The 26,599-nt window shown below is 41.7% G+C and overlaps 1 protein-coding gene across 3 annotated transcripts in view; it reads right to left on the minus strand.

The window, feature by feature from the left end:
• Positions 1 to 26,599, minus strand: part of LOC139555019 (uncharacterized) — a 104,037-nt gene that overhangs the window by 36,872 nt on the left and 40,566 nt on the right. For all 3 annotated transcript variants that reach the window (XM_071368400.1, XM_071368398.1, XM_071368399.1), the window contains one exon: positions 14,944 to 15,077. In XM_071368400.1, the coding sequence (XP_071224501.1) occupies positions 14,944 to 15,077 (134 nt within the window). The remainder of the gene's footprint in view (positions 1 to 14,943; positions 15,078 to 26,599) is intronic.

Genomic DNA, 26,599 nt, shown 5'->3' on the forward strand with positions numbered 1-26,599 from the left:
ACAAATCATCCTGAATTATTTGGATATGAAGGGCAAAAATTTGAATACCGGAACGGAAACCAATACGTCCTTTAGGATTTTTGGTGAACTATCCCTTTAACATTGAGAGGGGAGGATCCTTCACACTTTTCAAAACCTAATAGCAGAAACAGCACCATCTAGTAGTCAGAACCTGGTAATATCAGAATGTACTAACAACTCCAACGACTAATTTATTTAAACATCACCAAATTCACTGGGAATACATTATAGTATGAAGAAACAATACTCAGAGCTACAACTCCATACTACTTGTCAAACAGAAAACTGATACTGTATACTGGTTGTTGGGGTGGGATTGGCACGGAGTGTGGGGGGTATGTGGGTGGCATTGACAATTGTTTTTATTCCTCATGTTTTACTCATTTTTAGGAAGAAGTTTGGTCAAAATAGGATGTTAGGTACTATATTTATTGAATATTATAGGAATCCTATAAATTAAAATGGCCAATTTGGGTGCAATCAATTAGTGTAATTTCTCAGAGATCAAATGTAATTTAAACAAAATAATGTAGCAGGAATGCTAATCTTATCTGTTTCTAACTACAGAAGAGATTTCAGAACAATCTGAGATGGTGGGTGTGATGTTTGCGGAATTGACACAAACGACCCACAAGCATTCACAATAAATCAACATTACACAAAAGGTGCACAAAACATGACATCCTTGCACACACATAATATACATAGGTAAATGCGACTGGTGTTCATATCATTGGAAAAGGTTTCTTACTCTAAAAACAAATAACAATACTGTTAGAGTAGTGTTTTCTCATAGGTTATGACTACACAGAGAGCAAAACTGGTTGCAATGACTTTGAAAATACGTTTTGTCAGCATCGTTTTAGCAACCAGAAAAATGTCTAACCAGATGACAACCAAAATATGACGTCTTTCCCGTGATGTCATGAAAAAAGACCTCTGTATCTGGTTGTTAGAAACCAGTTGATTGTAATCTGGTTTTATGGCTTACATGTATTAAAAGTTATTGTGGAAGGTACTACACTGCATACAGACCCCGAGTTTCCTTGTAGGCCTATTTGGCGGGGAAACTGAAGGTGTAGCCCATTGCCTGATTCTGTTTTTTATTAAAAAGAATGTGAAACAATTTTGTGTCTATTTGCTGCTTTTCATTAAATCATGTAGCTGTTCTTTAGGTTATGGCCTAAAATAAATGTGTTCATATGGGCAGAATATTTTTTGGTTTGTTGCATAGGCTACCAAATTTATGAAAATAAACAATTCATGCGAAAACATTCCGACCTGGTAAAAGGCCAACATTTGGTTGTTTCATTTAAAAAAAATACAACATCAAACTGAAATATAATATTCTTATTACTCACATGTCCACAACTCATATTTAAGAATGAACTGTTTTATTTAATTGACTGTTTCTGAATGTGAATGCCTTCCTGGAATAATTACAGACCATAACCCATTGTCCTTCATGTATAAGCTTAAACCTCCTATGCCAATAACAAAGACATGGTGATTCAGCACAATGTTACTTGGAGATAAGGAGTTTACTTCATATCTCAACACACAGATAGACATGTTTTTGGAAATAAATGTAGATAATGAAGTACGCCCAACTGTCTGGGAAGCTCTTAAAGAATTTATGAGGTTGTATCATGTCTTATTCTTCACATAAGAAAAAGAAGACCAATACAGAATTAGAAATACTAGAACATTCTAAATCCACAACTTAGAATGAAAACATAGTTTAGATAGAAATATTGACACCCTTCAACAGCTGAACACTTTCAATCTTGAATAGAACATAATAAACACCCCCTCTGCAGAGACAGCTGCCCTGAAATCCAAACAACATTATGCTGAGCAAGATAAAAGTGCAGGGAAAATGCTTGCTTGGCAAATTAAGAAAGAGGAGGAATGTACCATCCACAAAATTAAAACCCCAGATGCTAGCATAACAATGGATTTGTCTCCCTAATCTGAGGGTTCTATGGTGTTGAACGCTGAGCTGTAGTCAATGAATAGCATTCTCACATAAGTGTTCCTTTTGTCCAGAGGGGAAAGGGCAGTGTGGAGTGCAATAGAAATTGCATCGTCTGTGGATCTGTTTGGGCGGTATGCAAATTGGAGTGGGTCTAGGGTTTCTGGGATAATGGTGTTGATGTGAGCCATTACCAACCTTTCAAAGCACTTCATGGCTACGGACGTGAGTGCTACAGGTCGGTAGTCATTTAGGCAGGTTGCCTTGGTGTTCTTGGGCACAGGGACTATGGTGTTCTGCTTGAAACATGTTGGTATTACAGACTTAATCAGGGACATGATGAAAATGTCAGTGAAGACACCTGCCAGTTGGTCAGCACATGCCCGGAGCACACGTCCTGGTAATCCGTCTGGCCACGCAGCCTTGTGTATGTTGACCTGTTTAAAGGTCTTACTCACGTCGGCTACGGAAAGCGTGATCACACAGTCATCCAGAACAGCTGATGCTCTCATGCATGCCTTAGTGTTGCTTGTCTCGAAGCGAGCATAGAAGTGATTTAGCTCGTCTGGTAGGCTCGTGTCACTGGGCAGCTCTCGGCTGTGCTTCCCTTTGTAGTCTGTAATAGTTTGCAAGCCCTGCCACATAAAACAAGCATCAGAGCCGGTGTAGTATGATTCAATCTTAGCCCTGTATTGACGCTTTGCTTGTTTGATGGTTCGTCGCAGGGCATAGCAGGATTTCTTGTAAGCTTCCGGGTTAGAGTCCCGCACCTTTAGCTCAGTGCGAATGTTGCCTGTAATCCATGGCTTCTGGTTGGGGAATGTACATTCAGTCTCTGTGGGGACGACGTCCTCAATGCACTTATTGATAAAGCCAGTGACTGATGTGGTGTACTGCTCAATGCCATCGGAAGAATCCCGGAACATGTTCCAGTCTGTGATAGCAAAACAGTCCTGTAATTTAGCATCTGCTACATCTGACCACTTTTTTTATAGACCGAGTCACTGGTGCTTCCTGCTTTAATTTGAGGTTGTAAGCAGGAATCAGGATGATAGAGTTATGGTCGGATTTACCAAATGGAGGGCGAGGGAGAGCTTTGTTCGCATCTCGGTGTGTGGAGTAAAGGTGATCTAGAATTTTTCCCCCTCTGGTTGCACATTTAACATGTTGATAGAAATTTGGTATAACTGATTTAAGTTTCCCTGCATGAAAGTCTCCGGCCACTAGGAGTGCCGCCTCTGGGTGAGTGGTTTCCTGTTTGCTTATTTCCTTATACAGCTGACTGAGTGCGGTCTTAGTGCCAGCATCTGTCTGTGGTGGTAAATAAACAGCCACGAAAAGTATAGCTGAAAACTCTCTAGTCAAGTAGTGTGGCCTGCAATTTATCACAATATACTCTACTTCAGGCGAGCAAAATCTAGAGACTTTCTTAGATTTCGTGTACCAGCTGTTTACAAATATGCACAGATGCACAGGTGCAGCGTGTATCCCGCTAGCTGAATATCCATGTCGTCATTCAGCCACGATTCCGTGAAACATAGGATATTACAGTTTTTGATGTCCCGTTGGTAGGATATTCGTGATCGTACCATGTCTAATTTATTGTCCAATGATTGCACATTGGCGAGTAGTATTGACGGTAATAGCAGCTTTCCCTGTCGCCTTCTCCGGGTCCTGACCAAGCACCCGGCTCTTTGTCCTCTGTACCTGCGTCGCTTCCTCTTGCAAATAACCGGATGTCGGCCCTGTGGAGTGTTTGGAGAATGTTTTATGCGTCGCCCTTGTTGTAGATTTTGTTTGGTCTAATCCGAGGTGAGTGATCGCTGTCCTGATATCCAGAAGCTATTTTTTGCCGACAGATACGGTTGCAGAAACATTATGTACAAAATAAGTTACAAATAACGCGAAAACCCCCCACATAATCTCACAATTGGTTGGGCACCGGTAAAAACTGCTGCCATTTCTTCCGCCGCCATTTTAAACAACATTTAAGCACGCACCACTTTTATGTTTTTTATTTTTCAGAATTTTTTGAAACAAGTACATTTTTTCATTTCACTTCACCAATTTGGACTTTTTTGTGCATGTCCATTGCATGAAATCCAAATAAAAATCAATTTAAATTACAGGTTGTAATGCAACAAAATAGGAAAAACGACAAGGGAGATGAATACTCTTGCAAGGCACTGTATTACCTCGACTAACCGGTCACCCCGCACATTGACTCTGTACCGGTACACCCTGTATATAGCCTCGCTCCTGTTATTTTATTGATGCTCCTTTAAGTATTTGTTATTTAAAAAATAATAATTTACATTCAGTTTATTTTTGTAAATACTTTAACACTTTTTCCCCCCTAAAACGGCATTGTTGGTTAAAGGCTTGTAAGTAAGCATTTCACTGTAAGGTCTACTACACCTGTTGTATTCGGCTCATGTGACAAATAACATTTGATTTGAAATCCCATTGTGCTCTCTACTCTGAATATCTGGAAACAACTGTCAGCATTTTACAATATCTGCACGTTCTCTTTTAAGCCCCATTTGTAACATCCATCTATTTATACCCTCCAAGCTTGACCAGGCTATTGTTTGTGGCGGGAGAGAAAGTGGTATGTTTCAAAAATGTATATTTTGATGGGACCTTTGCCAGTTTGAACGATCTTGTAGCTAAATGTAATTGGCCTCAATCAAATATTTTCCGCTATTTCCAAGCTCAAAATTTGGTTCGTTCTCAGTTTTTTACCTTTCCTCAATCACCTCCTGACACACTATTAGCAGGAATCCTGTCGCTCCCGCAGATTTGGGGAGGTCTGATCTCGGGCCTATACAATGTTATGCTCTCCTCTGAAACCTATCCCATCAACAAAATAAAGACTGACTCGGGAAGAGAACTTGAATTGACGATGACTGGTGGGAAGAGGCCCTTCTTCGGGTTCACTCCACATCTTCCTTAACTCGGTTACATTTGAATTCAGTTCAAAGTTTTCTGTATTTAATTTTTTATACATTTGCAAAAATTTCGAAAAACACATTTTCACTTTGGCATTATGGGGTATTGTGTGTGTATATGGGTCAAAATCAATTTTGAAATCAGGCGGTAACAAAATGTGGAGTAAGTCTAAATACATTTCCTACCTGCCAATGTGACTGACTGATTTCAATGTGACGTAATTAACCTCTGAACAGAAGTCAGAGTGTAAGATTGTGACTATGCCTCTTGATAGAGTGTCCATAATAGCTTTGTGTGATTAAGGAGAAGTAGAATGATTCGTTAAGTTTCTGGGATATTTTTGTATAGAGTTTACATTGACATTTTAGTAATTTAGCACTCTCTTATCCTTTTTCGCACTGGTTCCCGATGGGAATCGAACACACAACCCTGGCATTGCAAGCACGATGCTGTACCAACTGAGCCACACGGGACACCGTTAGAGTTACAGTGAAAGTAGAGAAAAAGGTTATTGCATACTAGGGTGTGTGTGGTTTTGGGGAACTGTCCGTTAGAAAGCTTGTGACTGGAAACCACAGGGATGCTCCATGGCCTAACAGCAGGATGATAAGAGGAAGTGGCGCCAACAGCGGTTGAGATTGTCACAACTCCTGGGTCATGGTTTGCAGATGAACCTGTCTTAATAAGGGTCAGTGGAAAGTGCTGTGTCATGTTAGTGGAAAACTACTGAAGTATACTGTATCACTGTATAGGCGGTGGGAGCTTGGATATAAGAGTGCTGCGCCACTCGAAAGGCACGTATTCAGCTGTTGCATCTTTTGGTATTAAACAATTTAACTTCACTCTGAGTTGACTCGTGGTAAACAAGTTCATTGCATATTGAATAAAACGTATCACTATGAATGACGAGTTACATAGTACTCTATATAATCTGAGTGATAAATCACCTGGTAATCTACATACCTTAAGTGGCTAGTCACCTGGTACTCCATTATACTCTGAGTGACTAATCAACTTGTACTGGAGATTCTTCATTAATCTTGCGTTTATGTCCAGGACTAGGGTTAATCAGTGTCTGGGAAACCGCCACCATAGAGCCTTAATGGCTAGTCACCTGGTCCTATATACCCTGAGTGACTACAGTAGTTACATGTTACTATATACACTCACTGATTGATTAGTCATCTGGTATTCTATATAGTCGAAGTGACTATTCACCTACTACTCTACATACTCAGCATGACTAGTCACCTGGGCCTGGTTTTCCCCTCATATTTTCCCTTAAGGTTTCCTTAACTTTAAGTCAGTTGCACAAAACATTCGAAGATGAATTTCCCCCTTAAATTAAGTGAAAGGTTAAGGGTGGCCATAACATCCCTTATCTGCTTCATTTAGTATGGATATCAATGTAAACAGCATTTGTGAAGGTGAATGTGTCATTCACCCTATTCCAATGAAACTACTGAAAGAGCTGCTTCCTGTGCTTGGCCCTCCTATGTTGAACATAATAAATGGCTCCCTATCCACCGGATGTGTACCAAACTCACTAAAAAAGTGGCAGAAATAAAGCCTCTCTTGAAAAAGCCAAACCTTGAACCAGAAAATATAAAAACTAAAATCGGCCTATATCGAATCTCCCATTTCTCTCAAAACTGTTAGAAAAGCTGTTGCGCAGCAACTCACTGCCTTCCTGAAGACAAACAATGTAAACAAAATGCTTCAGTCTGGTTTTAGACCACATCAGCGCACCGAGACTGCACTTGTGAAGGTTGTAAATTACTTTTTAATGGTGTCAGACCGAGGCTCTTTATCTATCCTCATGCTCCTAGACCTTAGTGCTGCTTTTGATACCATCGATCATCACATTCTTTTGGAGATTGGAAACCCAAACTGGTCTACACGGACAAGTTCTGGCCTGGTTTAGATCTTATCTGTCGGAAAGATATCAGTTTAAGTAGATGGTTTGTCCTCTGACAAATCAACTGTAAATTTCGGTGTTCCTCAAGGCTCCGTTTTAGGACCACTATTGTTTTGCCTATATATTTTACCTCTTGGTGATGTCCTTCAGAAACATAATGTTAACTTTCACTGCTATGCGGACGACACACAGCTATACATTTCAATGAAACATGGTGAAGCCCCAAAATTGCCCTCCCTGGAAGCCTGTGTTTCAAACATAAGGAAGCGGATGGCGGCAAATGTTCTAACTTTAAACTCAGACAAAACAGAGATGCTAGTTCTAGGTCCCAAGAAACAAAGAGATCTTCTGTTGAATCCTGATGGTTGTACAGTCATCTCAAATAAAACTGTGAAGGACCTCGGCGTTAGTCTGGACCCTGATCTTTCTTTTGACGAACATATCAAGACTGTTTCGAGGACAGCTTTTTTCCATCTACGTAACATTGCAAAAATCTGAAACTTTCTGTCAAAAAATTGAGAAAAAATAATCCATGCTTTTGTCACTTCTAGGTTAGACTACTGCAATGCTCTACTTTATGGCTACCCAGATAAAGCACTAAATGAACTTCGGTTAGTGCTAAACACGGCTGCTAGAATCTTGACTATAACCCCAAAATTTGATCATATTACTCCAGTGCTAGCCTCTACACTGGCTTCCTGTTAAGGCTAGGGCTGATTTCAAGGTTTTACTGCTAGCCTACGAAGCATTACATGGGCTTGCTATTACCCATCTTTCTGATTTGGTCCTGCCGTACATACCTACACGTACGCTACGGTCACAAGACGCAGGCCTCCTTACTGTCCTTAGAATTTCTAAGCAAACAGCTGGAGGCAGGGCTTTCTCCTATAGAGCTCAAGTTTTATGGAATGGTCTGCCTATCCATGTGAGAAACACAGACTCGTTCTCAACCTATAAGTCTTTATTGAAGACTCATCTCTTCAGTAGGTCCTATGATTGAGTGTAGTCTGGCCCAGGAGTGTGAAGGTGAACGGAAAGGCACTGGAGCAACAAACCGCCCTTGCTGTCTCTGCCTGGCCGGTTCCCCTCTCTCCACTGGGATTCTCTGCCTCAAACCCTATTATGGGGGCTGAGTCACTGGCTTACTAGTGCTCTTCCATGCCGTCCCTAGGAGGGGTGTGTCACTGACGTGATCTTCCTGTCTGGTTTTGCGCCCCCTCAGGCTTGTGCGGTGGAGGAGATCTTTGTGTACTATACTCAGCCTTGTATCAGGGTAGTTAGTTGGTGGTCTGTTTATCTCCCTCTAGTGGTGCGGGGGCTGTGCTTTGGCAAAGTGGGGTAGGGTTATATCCTGCCTGTTTGGCCCTGTCTGGGGGTATCGTCGGACGGGGCCAGTGTCTCAAACCCTCCTGTCTCAGCCTCCAGTATTTATACTGCAATAGTTTGTGTCAGGGGGCTAGGGTCAGTCTGTTTTATCTGCAGTATTTCTCCTGTCTTATCCAGTGTTCTGTGTGAATTTAAGTACTCTCTTTGAAGTATTTCTCCTGTGTGAATTTAAGTTCTCTCTCAAGACAGCAGGTGTGGTAGAGATACTCTGAATGATCGACTATGAAAAGCCAACTGACATTTACTCCTGAGATGCTGAACTGTTGCACCCTCTACAACCACTGTGATTACATGAACATTTGAACATCTTGGCCATGTTCTGTTATAATCTCCACCCAGCCCAGCCTGGTTCCTCTGAAGGTTTCTTCCAAGGTTCCTGCCTTTCTAGGGAGTTTTTCCTAGCAACCGTGCTTCCACACCGGCATTGCTTGCTGTTTGAGGTTTTAGGCTAATGTAAGAAGGGCTTTATAAATACATTGATTCATCTGCTCGGGTTACAAAAGGAAAACATCAACCAGCTAGCTATTTAGCTAAACGATGGAAGGTGCACAATCCATGGCACAATCCTCTGCAAGAAACATGTTTTTTATCTTCTGAAGCAATTTGGTTATCCTGTCTTGATTGTAGAAGTTTTATTTGGCTATCTTACAAAATTAAAGGGATCTCTTTGATGAGACGTTTAGTAAGTGAATCAGGCCGTCTCCATGGTAACCAGATACTCTTTCTGGTTACCACTATGCCTTTACCTAAGGAAATATTTGAGGGGCTCTAGGCTACGCATTTAAACAATTCCCTTAGGTAAGGGAATATTATTCCTCAACTTTTAAGATGTTTTATGCAACCGGGCTCTGGTATTTATATCATCTGATTGACTATTCACCTACTACCAGTGTTGTGTTCGAGACCAGCTAAAGCGAGACCGGAGCAAATTGAGTCCAAGTCAAGACCGAGGAGGGGGACAAGGGGACTGAGACACACAGTCAAGACCGAGACCAGAAAAATGCAAATCCAATTCAAGACCATGATAAGAGCTCAAAATGTCCAGTATTTTTGTGTTCATATTTCAAAAGAACATATGGATTCTTTAGACATTCAGAATAGTGAAAAAATGCTGAGGGAAAATAGAGCCACTGTACAAATTATTACTAACCCAAACACAGTAGGAGCAATGGGCCTTCTACACCTTCAGAGAAAGGCTCAGGATTTATAAAATAATTATAATTATATTTTTTCATATTATGTTCTGATTTAATCTCTTCAGTTTTTGTTGGAAAGGAACGAATTAAAAAAAAATCTAATTAGGATTTTTCTTTGCTGGTCTCTGGGGAGATAAAATCTAGCTATTTAAGTCAGCCATTAGCTAGGCCATCATATGCTAGATAGAAGGCAAAGGTTAAGTTTCAAATGATCAACTGGTGAGTGTAACTGAGAATTTTTTATTGCAGATCACCTGCTGTTAGCCATCTCTTTGAAAATAACTTGTGTGTGAAACATTGTTGCATTTAAACTTTAGGTCACTGGTTACTTTGTGTAAAATGTTTTATTTTGCAATGGGAAGTAATAGTTGTACATTTCGATTGGGAAATGCTTAGCCTATTGGTTGTGTTTTTGTATTCTTATGATTGGGACCTACTGGCTTATTATGTTAATGTGAATGGACTGCTTATCCTTTAACATCATGCAGTGCGTGACTGTGGTCTTTCCATCAGCCCTATGCAGTGGTGTCTGGAGAAGTGAGTAAACTCAAATTTTGCCAAAAATACCCCAAAATGGCCCACCCAGCGAAGAAAAGGCACCCTGTTTGAAAAATCCCGTTTTTTTCACTCTCAAAATCACACTTGTGTCCACCCAGGCCCACCCATGCCTACGCCTCTGATGCAAACAGCTCATGATGACCGAATTGGCTATCACAAATAGCCTACTAACCAACACTTTGGACCAAACTTTTTCAATAGCTGGTTTGCGTACCCATTGTTACCTTAATTAGCATTTACTGGTAGACAGCGTAAGTTGAAAAGTATTTCGTACCCTACCGGCTACCGAAGTCATTATTCTGTGAGCTGCTCCATGTCAAAACCAGTTGAGCTGAGCATTCTTGCTGCCTGCAAATTATATTCCGCTGAAACTTGGCTGTGTGTGCGGCACCCATGTCAATACATTTCACGTGCTTTGCAATTGTGTAGGCTACTTTATGGATGATTTCAGGGTGATCTGACAAGGTAAAAAATCTGTCGTTCAGGGGCAGAACGACAGATTTTTAACCTTGTCAGCTCGGGGGATCCAATCTTGCAACCTTACAGGTAACTAGTCCAATGCTCTAACACCTGATTACATTGCACTCCACGAGGAGCCTGCCTGTTAGCGAATGCAGTAAGCTAAGGTAAGTTGCTAGCTAGCATTAAACTTATCTTATAAAAAACAATCAATCAATGACTGTCATTGCTCCAATGTGTACTTAACCATAAACATCAATTCCTTTCTTAAAATCAATACACAAGTATATATTTTTAAACCTGCATATTTAGCTAAAAGAAATCCAGGTTAGCAGGCAATATTAACCAGGTGAAATTGTGTCATTTCTCTTGCGTTCATTGCACGCAGAGTCAGGGTATATGCAACAGTTTGGGCCGCCCGGCTCTTTGCGAACTAATTTGCCAGAATTTTACGTAATTATGACAACATTGAAGGTTGTGTAACAACGTAACAGGAATATTTAGACTCATGGATGCCACCCGTTAGATAAAATACGGAACGGAATAAACGTTTTGTTTTCGAGGTGATAGTTTCCGGATTAGTCAAAGGTATATGGTTTAGAGAGAAATAGTCGACGCGTTATTATTCCTGTAATAACTTGCGGCTGAATTTGAAAGGGGTTCCTTCGTTATTTTACCGTTCATGTCTTCCATAGAAAATGTCTTGATCTACTTCAAATAAGGTCTGTGTTTCGTGCAGGCTTAAACCGCCTCGACGTTTTGATAACCGTGTAAATCTCACTAGGATAAGGTAACGTTTGTCAACATATTTTCATAAGTCCACTCTACAATTTTTTTTATCTTCGCTTATATTTAGCCAATATTGATCAGAGTTACCTTGTCCTATGGATATCTACAGTTATAAAATTGGCACGGTGATGTAAGCCTACACGAAACACAGACCTTATTTTAAGTGAATCTAAAAATATCCTATGGAATAAATGAAGGAACCGCTTTTCAGATTTTGCTAGAAGGTGTCATGGGAATTATGACTCGCACTTTGGTTGTCAATTCTTACCATGCCCATTATTAAAATAGGATTTCCTGCATATAGAAATTTAAAGTTTTTGTTTTCAACATTCATCACAGGTAACTTAAACTCTATTTTTATTCAAACAGTTGAGAGTATTTGTCTCCTAAGCAGACTCTTCAGTATCATTGTCACTTCAGAGCTATGTGCGTGTGTGTGTATTTATGTATTATATCAAGTTAAAATAAAAGTGTTCATTGTTCATTCAGTATTGTTGCAATTGTCATTATTACCAAAATGTGTGTGTGTGTGTATTATATATATTTAAATTTTATTTTATTAAATAAATCGGCCGATTAATCGGTATCTGCTTTTTTTGTTCTCCAATAATCGGTATCGGCATTGAAAAATCATAATCGGTCGACCTCTAGTACTAACCTGTCACACACTGAAGGGCAAAAGGTTAGCCACACTGAAGGCCTATAGGTTCGCCACTGTACTAACCTGTCACATACTGAAGGCCTATAGGTTCACCACTGTACTAACCTGTCACACACTGAAGGCCTATAGGTTCACCACTGTACTAACCTGTCACATACTGAAGGCCTATAGGTTCACCACTGTACTAACCTGTCACATACTGAAGGCCTATAGGTTCACCACTGTACTAACCTGTCACATACTGAAGGCCTATAGGTTCACCACTGTACTAACCTGTCACATACTGAAGGCCTATAGGTTCACCACTGTACTAACCTGTCACATACTGAAGGCCTATAGGTTCACCACTGTACTAACCTGTCACATACTGAAGGCCTATAGGTTCACCACTGTACTAACCTGTCACATACTGAAGGCCTATAGGTTCACCACTGTACTAACCTGTCACACACTGAAGGCCTATAGGTTCACCACTGCGCAAACATGTCTAGATAGATAAAGACTTAAGATATGAATGGTTCAAGAAAGGAGTGTATATATTTGGCCTGGCGAAGTGGTTTCATACACTGACTGAATGGAAGCTGATAATTTCTTCCTGAGACCAGTGAAGTGAAAAACTACGAGTCTTCACTGTCCGAGACCGAGTACAAATGTTTCCGACGAGACACTCAATATGTGGTCTCAAGACCGGACTCGAGTACTACAACGCTGCCTACTACTCTATATACTTGGAAGGACTAGTCACCTGGTACTTACAGTGCATTAATAAAGTATTCAGACCACATCCCTTTATCCAAATTTTGTTAAGTTACAGCCTAATTCTAAAATGTCTATATTTTTTCCCTCATCAATCTACACACAATACCTCATAATGACAAAGCGATAACTGTTTTTAATACATTTGAAAAATGTCTAAACCTAATAAATACCTTATTTACAAAAGTATTCAGACCCTTTGCTATGAGACTTGAAATTGACCTCCGGTGCATCCCATTTCCATTGATCATCCTTGAGATGTTTCTATATCTTGATTGGAGTCCACCTGTGGTAAATTCAATTGATTGGACAAGATTTGGAAAGGCACACACCTGTCCCACAGTTGACAGTGCATGTCAGACCAAATACCAAGCCATGTGGTCGAAAGGATTTGTTCGTAGAGCTCCGATACAGGATTGTGTCGAGGCACAGATCTGAGGAAGGGTACCAAAAAATCTCTGCAACATTGAAGGTCCCCAAGAACACAGTGGCCTCCATCACTCTTAAATAGAAGAAGTTTGGAACCACCAAGATTCTTCCTAGAGCTGGCCACCTGGCCAAACGGAGCAATCGGGGGCGACAAGTACTGGGAGACTAGTCAGGATCGAGGGAAAGATGAATAGAGCCAAGTACAGAGGGATCATTGATGAAAACCTGCTCCACAGCGCTCAGGACCTCAGACTGGGGTGAAAGGTTCACCTTCCAACAGGACAACGACCCTAAGTACACAGCCAAGACAACGTAGGAGTGGCTTCAAGGACAAGACTCTGAATGTCCTTGAGTGGCCCAGCCAGAACCCGGACTTGACCCGATCGAACATCTCTGGAGAGACCTGAAAATAGCTGTGCAGTGACGCTCCCCATCCAACCTGATAGAGCTTGAGAGGATCTGCAGAGAAGAATGTGAGCAGCTCCCCAAATACAGGTGTGCCAAGCTTGTAGTGTCATACCCAAGAATACTTGAGGCTGTAATCACTGCCAAACGTGCTTCAACAAAAGTATTGAGTAAAGAGTCACAACACTTAGTACCATAGCAAATGGTACAACAGTAAACATTAGGCCATAGCAATGGTACCAAAATAAACAGACATGCACACTCCCAAGGCAGGTGCATGTCTAATGGTGCTTAACTTCTTATGGATTAGGGGGCAGCATTTTCACGTTTGGATGAAAAGCGTGCCCAGAGTAAACTGCCTCCTACTCAGTCCCAGATGCTAATATATGCATATTATTATTCGTATAGGATAGAAAAACACTCAGAAGTTTCTAAAACTGTTTGAATCATGTCTGTGACTATAACATAACTTATTTGGCAGGCAAAACCCAGAGGACAAACCATTCAGAATTTTTTTTTTTTAGGTCACTCTTTTCAATGGGATTTCATTGGGAATCCAGATTTCTAAGGGACCTTCTGGCAGTTCCTATCGCTTCCACTGGATGTCAACAGTCTTTAGAAATTGGTTGAGTTTTTCCTTTGAGAAATGAAGAAGTAGCCATATTCAGAATGAGGCTCCAGTGAAGTGTACTGTTTGTTAGAGGCGCGTGACCAGAAAGCATGCTACACATTGTTTTCCTCCGGTATTGAACACAGATCATCCAGTCTTCAATTTTATCGATTATTTACGTTAAAAAATACCTAAAGTTGTATTACAGTAGTTTGAAATGTTTGGACAAAGCTTACAGGTAACTTTTGTAGTAGTTGGACAAGGTTTTTTTTACTGGATCAAACACGCCAAATAAATGGACATTTTGGATATATATAGACGGAATTAATCGAACAAAAAGGACAATTTGTGATGTTTATGGGACATATTGGAGTGCCAACAGAAGAAGCTTGTCAAATGTAAGGCATGAATTATATCTTTATTTCTGCGTTCTGTGACGCGCCGGGAGGGTTGAAATATGATGGTCTGTGATTGTTTGCTGGGGTGCTATCCTCAGATAATAGCATTGTTTGCTTTCGCCGTAAAGCATTTTTGAAATCTGACACGTTGGCTGGATTCACAACGAGTCTAGCTTTAATTTGGTATATTGAATGTGTGATTTCGCTACCGTCCCACATATTCCAGAGAGGTTAAGTAATACAAACCTATGCTCCTAATGTACGTCTAATGAACCTCACTGGACTAGGTAATGGCTTCCCTTAGCCTAATGACCTAGACACACATATAGAGTGCACTTATTCTGCTTAGATGTATAATGTGCCCACATGTACTGGAAAATTCCCAATACTAGTTATGTGGTACTCCATATGATGGTTCCTTGTTACTTACCAGGTAGGAAAGTCGGTGGCAGTCTGTGGTTACATGGACGACGATGCAGTTCTGGAAGACTTTACACCCACACACCTGGCAGAGGTAGAGGGGGGGCTGGCCGTGACTGTGGCACTCGATGAGTGCACTCAGACCTGGGGGTGGAGGGAGAACTAACAGTGTCACCACAAGGCTTATAGATTTCATATTTCACAGGGCTTTAACCATAATGTTTATCTCTGGGAAGAAGGTACAGGACAATCTGTAGGACAACACCTTTATAGTCAACTCTGAATCTCAAAGGACAGTCCAGACCAAACAGTATCAGCTAATGAGACAAGGCAAGACAAAAACCACAACTTTACAAAAATATTTAGAAGGACATCAGGTTGGAGTGTTCAAAATGTACCATCGTACAGTTGTTTTTATTTGGTAATCAGGCTGACTAGCATATATTACTCTCGTGGATGTACGCATGTAACATAACTGGTATCGTAGCATCTTTCAACAGACTGTGGGATGCGACCACTAACGAGGAACATTGTTCCGGTCTGCAGATTTTGTCACAACTTTCGTCAACTTCAGATGGATAAATCACAATTTCATAGGTGTTCGATCTTTCGAATTTCAGAAGGTGAGGGGACATTTGGCCAATAGACTTGCCCGTAACTTGCAAAGAAAGGGGAGTGGAGCTACCACCCTGCTTCCACTAATCGTTCTAGTATATTTTCTAAACACGTCTGCAAGAGTTACTTTTTTTAAATATATATTTTTTTGTAATTTCTTTTGCCCCTTTTTCTCCTCAATTTCGTGACTACGATTGTCTTATTGCTGCAACTCCCAAACAGGATAGGGACAGGCAAAGGTCGAGTCATGCGTCCTCTGAAACATGACCTGCCAAACTGTGCTTCTTAACACCCGCTTGCTTAACCAGCTGCACTGATGTGTCGGAGGAAACACCGTTCAACTGACGACCGGGGTCAGCCTGCAGCCGCTTGGCCCGCCACAAGGAGTCGCTATAGCGCAATGAGCTAAGTAAACCCCCACGGCCAAACCATCCCCTAACCCGGACGACACTGGGCCAATTGTGTATCACCCTATGGGACTCCCGGTCACGGCCGGTAATGACACAGCCTGGGATCGGGATTTTTTGGGGGGGATATGCTTAAAAATGACAGGATGTTAAACTCCTTTTGGCTTTCAATGTAGTAGAATTCACAGCACACTTTTGGGGAAGAGAAGCATCTTTTCAGACCCACAGGTGATACAGACTGTTGACATCTAGTGGAAGCCGTAGGAAGTGGAAGCCGTAGGAAGTGAATACTCATTCATATCTCGCTGTGATTTCAATGGGATCTTGGTTGAAACTCAACCAGCCTCAGAATTTCCACTTCCTGTTTGATTTTTTTTCTCAGGTTTTTGCCTGCCATATGAGTTCTGTTATACTCACAGACATAATTCAAACAGTTTTAGAAACTTCAGAGTGTTTTCTATCCAATATGAATAATACTATGCATATATTAGCAACTGGGACTGAGGAGCAGGCCGTTAAATATGGGCACCTCTGTGCACCTTTCATCCAAGCTACTCAATATTGCCCCTGCAGCCATACGAAGTTATCAAGATTACCTTTAAAATGTTATAAGACACATGTATGTCTGAGGAATTTTAATGATGAGATTTCTGTTTTTTGAATTTGGCACCCTGCACTTTCACTGGCTGTTGTCATATCATCCCGTCAACTTCTTATGGCTGCAATCCCGTTAAGAGACTCCATGTGTAAGGCTGCCACATGCAGTAACTGTGTAATGATAGGGCAGGGGGAACTGGGGAGGTTAGGGAGGGGAAGGTTTACAGGGACGGTTTTCTGGGTGGGAAAGACCAATGGGTGAGTTTCCCTGTGGGTCCTGCTTTTTGTTACACATCCATGGGCTTATCAACACTAAAGATAACAATTATATCATTAATATAACATTTCTTTCTGAAAAACAATGGCAACACTAGCTGTTCTCTTTTGGAATTTGAAAGGCCTAAATTGTCCTACCACAGTGTCCTACCACTGTCGTGACATCCAAGCAAGAAACTATATTGATATAGCAATGCTCCAAAAACACACCTGCTCCATTAGAACGATTAGGACCTGCTCCATTAGGACGCAGATAAAAAGCAGAACCATTTGTACAAAATGACTGCTTTTTCATCAGCCCCAAACAAAACTGATTGTGTAATCATAATGATGAATAAGAAGCTCAAAATCACCATATTGGGTTAAGGCGAAGACCAAGAAAGCAGAAACTGACTTTATTACTGTACTGTGTATGCTACAAATTCATATGATCCTATTTATTTTCATTCTCTGAACAGCATAATGTTAGAATTAACTGAATTCCATCTGGATATTGGGACAGACAGGAATGCCATTTTGAACACGCGGGACAAATCTAATATAACCAACTACAATCCAGGCTCTCCAACATATACCCTCTGATTACAACCTCATTGATGCCTGGCGAGCACATAATCCAAAAGCAAACGAGTACACTTTCTACTCAAATAGGCTTAAAACATTCTCCTGAATCGATTTTATATTATCTACACCTCTATTTTCTCAAAAAAATAATAATGAAATTTGACATATGAACTTGTCTGATCACCACGCCTACTACTACCACCAATTACAAAATGTCAGAATCTCCTAAAAGAGCCACAAGATTGCGTTTCAACGTTTACATTTCTACAAAATCCTACATTCTGTGATCAATTTGAAATCGAACTAAATACATTTATACTGATCAATACAAATTCCGTCGATGACCCCAAGATTGTATGGAAGGCCACCAAAGGTTTGATAAAAAATAATGCAACCGCATTTGCATCTGGGTTGAATTAAATCACAATTAAAAAGAAAATAATCAGAATTGGAAATCTTAACTGCGTTAGAGCTTTCTCAACAAACACTTTTTTCATACCAGGTAGCTATTAGCACACACATCTATGGGTCGCTCCTCTTTTCAGTTCGCTGCAGCTAGCGACTGGAACGAGTTGCAACAAACACTCAAACTGGACATCTCAATATCTTCATTCAAAGACTCAATCATGGACACTCACTGACAGTTGTGGCTGCTTTGTATGATGTAATGTTGTCTCTACCTTCTTGACCTTTGTGCTGTTGACTTTGCCCAATAATGTTTGTACCATGTTTTTGTGTCGCTACCATGTTGTGTTGCTACCATGCTGTGTTGTCATGTGTTGCTGCCTTGTTATGGTGTTGTCTTAGGTTTCTCTTTATGTAGTGTTGTGTTTCTCTTGTTGTGACGTGTGTTTTGTCCTATATTTAGATTGTATTTATTTTTTTAAATCCCAGGCCCCCGTCCCCGCAGGAGGCCTTTTGCCTTTTGGTAGGCCGTCATTGTAAATAAGAATTTGTTCTTAACTGACTTGCCTAGTTAAATTTTATTAAATTTTTTATTTAACCTTTATTTAACCAGGAAGGGCTCATTGAGATTTAAAATCTCTTTTTCAAGAGCGTCCTGGCCAAGATAGGCAGCACCAAGTCATTACAAAAATTTGACAGACAGACATGAAAAACTACAAGTAATCTAGTAAAAACCATTGAATTCACAAGAGTATAACAAAATCAAAAACAGCAAATTAAAAACATTGACAGGTCAGGGAATCAGCCTCAAAATCCTTCATCAGTGATTTAAAAACACCAATCGGGACAAGTTCTTCCAGTTTAAAATTATTTTGTAAGGTGTTCCAAGACGATGGCGCAGAGTACATAAAATACCTTTTACCAAATTCAGTTCGGACATTTGGAACAGTTAGCAGGATAAAGTCTAGCGAACGAAGAGAGTACCCACCACATTTCTGAACAATAAAAATGCCCAAATAAAAAGGTAGTAAACCCAAAATGGCTTTGTAAATAAAAGTATACCAGTGACTGAGCCTACGAGTGACTAGAGAAGGCCAGCCAACCCTGGTATACAAAGTGCAGTGGTGCGTAAGGGTTTTGCAGTTTAAAATAAATCTCAAAGTGCCATGGTAAAGAGTGTCAATTGATCTCAAACACTGAGCGGAAGCATTCATATATAAAATATCCCCATAGTCTAGTAAAGGCATAAATGTAGCTGATACTAGCCTCCTTCTGGCTTCAAAAGAAAAACAGGCCTTATTCCTAAAATAAAAACCCAATTTCAGCTTCAATTTTTTTGTAAGTTGTTGAATATGCAATTTAAAAGAGAGGCCGTCATCAATTAGAATTCCAAGATATTTATATGAGGTTACAACCTCAATCTCCTTGCCCTGACAGGTAGTAATAGGTGAAAGGTTCAGAGGTCTATTTCTTGCAGTAGAAAACACCATTAGTTTAGTTTTGTCAGTATTGAGGATAAACTTCAATTGACACAAGGTATGTTGAACAGTATAAAAAGCAGTTTGCAAGTTCTGGAAAGCTTTTGTAAGAGACGAGGCACAACAGTAAATAACAGTATCATCAGCATAAAAATGAAGTTGTGCATTTTGGACATTTTTGTCTAAATCATTTATATAAATAGTGAATAAGAGAGGACCAAGTACAGAGCCTTGGGGCACACCATTCAGGACAGACAATTTAACAGACATAAGCCCATCAAATTGAGTGCACTGAGTTCTATCAGACAGATAGTTAGCAAACCATGCAACTGCATGCTCCGAAAGACCGACACTCAACAATCTCTGCCTTAGTATAGCATGATCAACTGTATCAAAAGCCAGAGAGATAAATAAAAAGTGAGACACAGTGCTGTTTTTTGTCAAGGGCTCAGTGATATCATTTAAAACCTTCATGGCTGCTGTAATTGTGCTATGCTTCTTCCTGAAGCCCGATTGGTACATTGATAAAATAGAGTTAGTAAATAAAAACTCTTTTAGCTGTTCACTTACAAGGGTTTCAAGTATTTTCACCAGGGGTGACAGCTTTGAGATTGGCCTATAATTATTTAAAAGAGTTGGATCTCCCCCTTTTAAAAGTGGTAGGACAAATGCTGATTTCCAGATCTTTGGAATTTCATTACATTCCAGGGTTAGATTGAACAGATATGTAAGTGGTTCAGCTATGAAATCAGCTGCCAGATTTAAAAAGCAGGGATCCAAAAGATCAGGACCTGCAGGCTTTCTTTGATCTAAGGATTTCAGGGCTTTATGTACCACCTGCACTGAGAATGGCAAAAAGCTAAAGGTTTGACCAGCTCTCACTGGTTCATCCACACAAGGTTGTACAGAGACAGAGGACACTGGTTCATCCACACAGGGTTGTACAGAGATAGAAGACACTGAATCAAACAGCCTACCAGATGATACAAAGTGCTCATTGAAACAATTCAGCATTTCAGTTTTGTCATATACAGCAACAGAGTCCTTCAAAACACATGACGGTAATTCATTAACATTACTGTTACCAGACATAGACTTAATAGCATTCCAAAACTTTCTAGGGTCATTCAGGTTATCAGTATGAACTTGAACTTGCAGACGTGTTGCTGTGCGTTTTGTTGCTAGCTGACAACTTCACGGTTTTTACCTTTTAATTACCGTTTATATTTTTAGTTTTTCCCTCATTCAACTTTTTCACTCCGGACGCTTTATCTGGACATGGTTCGTCAGCACCTTCAACAGCCGAAGCTAAGTAGTAACATTAACATGATGCCTTCTAATTGCAGTCGCTGTACTCATAATATACAGGAGAACGATCGCCTTACGGCGAGGATAGCTGTGCTGCAAGCCCAGCTTCAGACGCAATCGTTAGGCAAGTGTAATTTCAGTGTAGGAAAGGATGAAACAGCGTCTGTGCCACCAGTAAGTACAGATAGTAGTATAAATCCCCCCGCACGGTCCCCGCAGCCGGACAACTTTCTCATGGCTTCTGGAGGGAAATGCTGTAGGAATGCTCAACCGGTGTCGCTCATTCAGCCGACAGAAACTTTCAACCGGTTTTCCCCATTAAGTAGCGAGTCGGAGTCTAAGGCCGAGTCTTCTCTTGTCTCTACTCCTCCCGTTACGGGGTCAGAGACGCCGAAGCTTCCCACCATTAGCTCTGACAAATTGAAAACCCTAGTCATTGGCGACTCCATTACCCGCAGTATTAGACTTAAAACGAATCACCCAGCGATCATACACTGTTTACCAGGGGGCAGGGCTACCGACGTTAAGGCTAATCTGAAGATGGTGCTGGCTAAAGCTAAAACTGGCGAGTGTAGAGAGTATAGAGATATTGTTATCCACGTCGGCACCAACGATGTTAGGATGAAACAGTCAGAGGTCACCAAACGCAACATAGCTTCAGCGTGTAAATCAGCTAGAAAGATGTGTCGGCATCGAGTAATTGTCTCTGGCCCCCTCCCAGTTAGGGGGAGGGATGAGCTCTACAGCAGAGTCTCACAACTCACTCGCTGGTTGAAAACTGTTTTCTGACCCTCCCAAAAGATAGAATTTGTAGATAATTGGCCCTCTTTCTGGGACTCACCCACAAACAGGACCAAGCCTGACCTGCTGAGGAGTGACGGACTCCATCCTAGCTGGAGGGGTGCTCTCATCTTATCTACCAACATAGACAGGGCTCTAACTCCTCTAGCTCCACAATGAAATAGGGTGCAGGCCAGGCAGCAGGCTGTTAGCCAGCCTGCCAGCTTAGTGGAGTCTGCCACTAGCATAGTCAGTGTAGTCAGCTCAGCTATCCCCATTGAGACTGTGTCTGTGCCTCGACCTAGGTTGGGCAAAACTAAACATGGCGGTGTTCGCCTTAGCAATCTCACTAGGATAAAGACCTCCTCCATTCCTGCCATTATTGAAAGAGATTGTGATACCTCACATCTCAAAATAGGGCTACTTAATGTTAGATCCCTCACTTCAAAGGCAGTTATAGTCAATGAACTAATCACTGATCATAATCTTAATGTGATTGGCCTGACTGAAACATGGCTTAAGCCTGATGAATTTACTGTGTTAAATGAGGCCTCACCTCCTGGTTACACTAGTGACCATATCCCCCGTGCATCCCGCAAAGGCGGAGGTGTTGCTAACATTTACGATAGCAAATTTCAATTTACCCCCCCAAAAAATGACGTTTTCGTCTTTTGATCTTCTAGTCATGAAATCTATGCAGCCTACTCAATCACTTTGTATAGCTACTGTTTACAGGCCTCCTGGGCCATATACAGCGTTCCTCACTGAGTTCCCTGAATTCCTATCGGACCTTGTAGTCATAGCAGATAATATTCAAATTTTTGGTGATTTTAATATTCACATGGAAAAGTCCACAGACCCACTCCAAAAGGCTTTTGGAGCCATCATCGACTCAGTGGGTTTTGTCCAACATGTCTCTGGACCTACTCACTGCCACAGTCATACTCTGGACCTACACTGCTCAAAAAAATAAAGGGAACACTAAAATAACACATCCTAGATCTGAATGAATGAACTATTTTTATTAAATACTTTTTTCTTTACATAGTTGAATGTGCTGACAACAAAATCACACAAAAATGGAATCAAATGGATCAATGGAAATCAAATTTATCAACCCATGGAGGTCTGGATTTGGAGTCACACTCAAAATTAAAAGTGGAAAACCACACTACAGGCTGATCCAACTTTGATGTAATGTCCTTAAAACAAGTCAAAATGAGGCTCAGTAGTGTGTGTGGCCTCCACGTGCCTGTATGACCTCCCTACAACGCCTGGGCATGCTCCTGATGAGGTGGCGGATGGTCTCCTGAGGGATCTCCTCCCAGACCTGGACTAAAGCATCTGCCAACTCCTGGACAGTCTGTGGTGCAACGTGGCGTTGGTGGATGGAGCGAGACATGATGTCCCAGATGTGCTCAATTGGATTCAGGTCTGGGGAACGGGCGGTCCATAGCATCAATGCCTTCCTCTTGCAGGAACTGCTGACACACTCCAGCCACATAAGGTCTAGCATTGTCTTGCATTAGGAGGAACCCAGGGCCAACCGCACCAGCATATGGTCTCACAAGGGGTCTGAGGATCTCATCTCGGTACCTAATGGCAGTCAGGCTACCTCTGGCAAGCACATGGAGGGCTGTGCGGCCCCCCAAAGAAATGCCACCCCACACCATGACTGACCCACCGCCAAACCGGTCATGCTGGAGGATGTTGCAGGCAGCAGAACGTTCTCCGCGGCGTCTCCAGACTCTGTCACGTCTGTCACATGTGCTCATGTGCTCAGTGTGAACCAGCTTTCATCTGTGAAGAGCACAGGGCGCCAGTGGCGAATTTGCCAATCTTGGTGTTCTCTGGCAAATGCCAAACGTCCTGCACGGTGTTGGGCTGTAAGCACAACCCCCACCTGTGGACGTCGGGCCCTCATGGAGTCTGTTTCTGACCGTTTGAGCAGACACATGCACATTTGTGGCCTGCTGGAGGTCATTTTGCAGGGCTCTGGCAGTGCTCCTCCTCCTCCTTGCACAAAGGCGGAGGTAGCGGCCCTGCTGCTGGGTTGTTGCCCTCCTACGGCCTCCTCCACGTCTCCTGATGTACTGGCCTGTCTCCTGGTAGCGCCTCCATGCTCTGGACACTACGCTGACAGACACAGCAAACCTTCTTGCCACAGCTCGCATTGATGTGCCATCCTGGATGAGCTGCACTACCTAAGCCACTTGTGTGGGTTGTAGACTCCGTCTCATGCTACCACTAGAGTAAAAGCACCGCCAGCATTCAAAAGTGACCAAAACATCAGCCAGGAAGCATAGGAACTGAGAAGTGGTCTGTGGTCACCACCTGCAGAACCACTCCTTTATTGGGGGTGTCTTGCTAATTGCCTATAATTTCCACCTTTTGTCTATTCCATTTGCACAACAGCATGTGAAATTTATTGTCAATCAGTGTTGCTTCCTAAGTGGACAGTTTGATTTCACAGAAGTGTGATTGACTTGGAGTTACATTGTGTTGTTTAAGTGTTCCCTTTATTTTTTTGAGCAGTGTAGTTTTGTCCCATGGAATAAATGTTGTAGATCTTAATGTTTTTCCTCATAATCCTGGACTATCGGACCACCATTTTATTACGTTTGCAATCGCAACAAATAATCTGCTCAGACCCCAACCAAGGAGCATCAAAATTCTCAGACAACACAAAGATTCCTTGATGCCCTTCCAGACTCCTTCTGCCTACCCAAGGACGTCAGAGGACAAAAATCAGTTAACCACCTAACTGAGGAACTCAATTTAACCTTGCGCAATACCCTAGATGCAGTTGCACCCCTAAAAACTAAAAACATTTGTCATAAGAAACTAGCTCCCTGGTATACAGAAAATACCCGAGCTCTGAAGCAAGCTTCCAGAAAATTGGAACGGTAATGGCGCCACACCGAACTGGAAGTCTTCCGACTAGCTTGGAAAGACAGTACCGTGCAGTATCGAATAGCCCTCACTGCTGCTCGATCATCCTACTTTTCCAACTTAATTGAGGAAAATAAGAACAATCCAAAATGTATTTTTGATACTGTCGCAAAGCTAACTAAAAAGCAGCATTCCCCAAGTGAGGATGGCTTTCACTTCAGCAGTAATAAATTTACGAACTTCTTTGAGGAAAAAAAAGATCATGATCATTAGAAAGCAAATTACGGACTCCTCTTTAAATCTGCGTATTCCTCCAAAACTCAGCTGTCCTGAGTCTGCACAACTCTGCCAGGACCTAGGATCAAGAGAGACACTTAAGTGTTTTAGTACTATATCTCTTGACACAATGATGAAAATAATCATGGCCTCTAAACCTTCAAGCTGCATACTGGATCCTATTCCAACTAAACTACTTAAAGAGCTGCTTCATGTGCTTGGCCCTCCTATGTTGAACATAATAAACGGCTCTCTATCCACCGGATGTGTACCAAACTCACTAAAAGTGGCAGTAATAAAGCCTCTCTTGAAAAAGCCAAACCTTGACCCAGAAAATATAAAAAACTATCAGCCTATATCAAATCTTCCATTCCTCTCAATTTTTAGAAAAAGCTGTTGCGCAGCAACTCACTGCCTTCCTGAAGACAAACAATGTATACAAAATGCTTCAGTCTGGTTTTAGACCCCATCATAGCACTGAGACTGCACTTGTGAAGGTGGTAAATTACCTTTTAATGGCGTCAGACCGAGGCTCTGCATCTGTCCTCGTGCTACTAGACCTTAGTGCTGCCTTTGATACCATCGATCACCACATTCTTTTGGAGAGATTGGAAACCCAAATTGGTCTACACGGACAAGTTCTGGCCTGGTTTAGATCTTATCTGTCGGAAAGATATCAGTTTGTCTCTGTGAATGGTTTGTCCTCTGACAAATCAACTGTATATTTCAGTGTTCCTCAAGGTTCCGTTTTAGGACCACTATTGTTTTCACTATATATTTTACCTCTTGGGGATGTCATTCGAAAACATAATGTTAACTTTCACTGCTATGCAGATGACACACAGCTGTACATTTCAATGAAACATGGTGAAGCCCCAAAATTGCCCTCGCTAGAAGCCTGTGTTTCAGACATAAGGAAGTGGATGGCTGCAAACTTTCTACTTTTAAACTCGGACAAAACAGAGATGCTTGTTCTAGGTCCCAAGAAACAAAGAGATCTTCTGTTAAATCTGACAATTAATCTTGATGGTTGTAAAGTCGTCTCAAACAAAACTGTGAAGGACCTCGGCGTTACTCTGGACCCTGATCTCTCTTTTGACGAACATATCAAGACTGTTTCAAGGACAGCTTATTTCCATCTACGTAACATTGCAGAAATTTTCTGTCCAAAAATGATGCAGAAAAATTAATCCATGCTTTTGTTACTTCTAGGTTAGACTACTGCAATGCTCTACTTTCCAGCTACCCGGATAAAGCACTAAATAAACTTCAGTTAGTGCTAAATACGGCTGCTAGAATCCTGACTAGAACCCCAAAATTTGATCATATTACTCCAGTGCTAGCTTCCCTACACTGGCTTCCTGTTGAGGCAAGGGCTGATTTCAAGGTTTTACTGTTAACCTACAAAGCGTTACATGGGCTTGCTCCTACCTATCTTTCCGAGTTAGTCCTGCCGTACATACCTACACGTACGCTACGGTCACAAGACGCAGGCCTCCTAATTGTCCCTAGAATTTCTAAGCAAACAGCAGGAGGCAGGGCTTTCTCCTATAGAGCTCCATTTTTATGGAATGGTCTGCCTACCCATGTGAGAGACGCAGACTCTGTCTCAACTTTTAAGTCTTTACTGAAGACTCATCTCTTCAGTAGGTCATATGATTGAGTGTAGTCTGGCCCAGGAGTGTGAAGGTGAACGGAAAGGCTCTGGAGCAACGAACCGCCCTTGCTGTCTCTGCCTGGCCGGTTCCCCTCTCTCCACTGGGATTCTCTGCCTCTTACAGGGGCTGAGTCACTGGCTTACTGGTGCTCTTTCATGCCCTCCCTAGGAGGGGTGCATCACTTGAGTGGGTTGAGTCACTGACGTGATCTTCCTGTCTGGGTTGGAGCCCCCCCCTTGGTTTGTGCCGTGGCGGAGATCTTTGTGGACTATACTCGGCCTTGTCTCAGGATTGTAAGTTGGTGGTTGAAGGTATCCCTCTAGTGGTGCGGGGGCTGTGCTTTGGCAAAGTGGGTGGGGTTATATCCTTCCTGTTTGGCCCTGTCCGGGGGTATCATCGGATAGGGCCAA

The sequence above is a fragment of the Salvelinus alpinus genome, chromosome 26, assembly GCF_045679555.1.
Source record: "Salvelinus alpinus chromosome 26, SLU_Salpinus.1, whole genome shotgun sequence".
NCBI classification, from domain to species: Eukaryota; Metazoa; Chordata; class Actinopteri; order Salmoniformes; family Salmonidae; genus Salvelinus; species Salvelinus alpinus.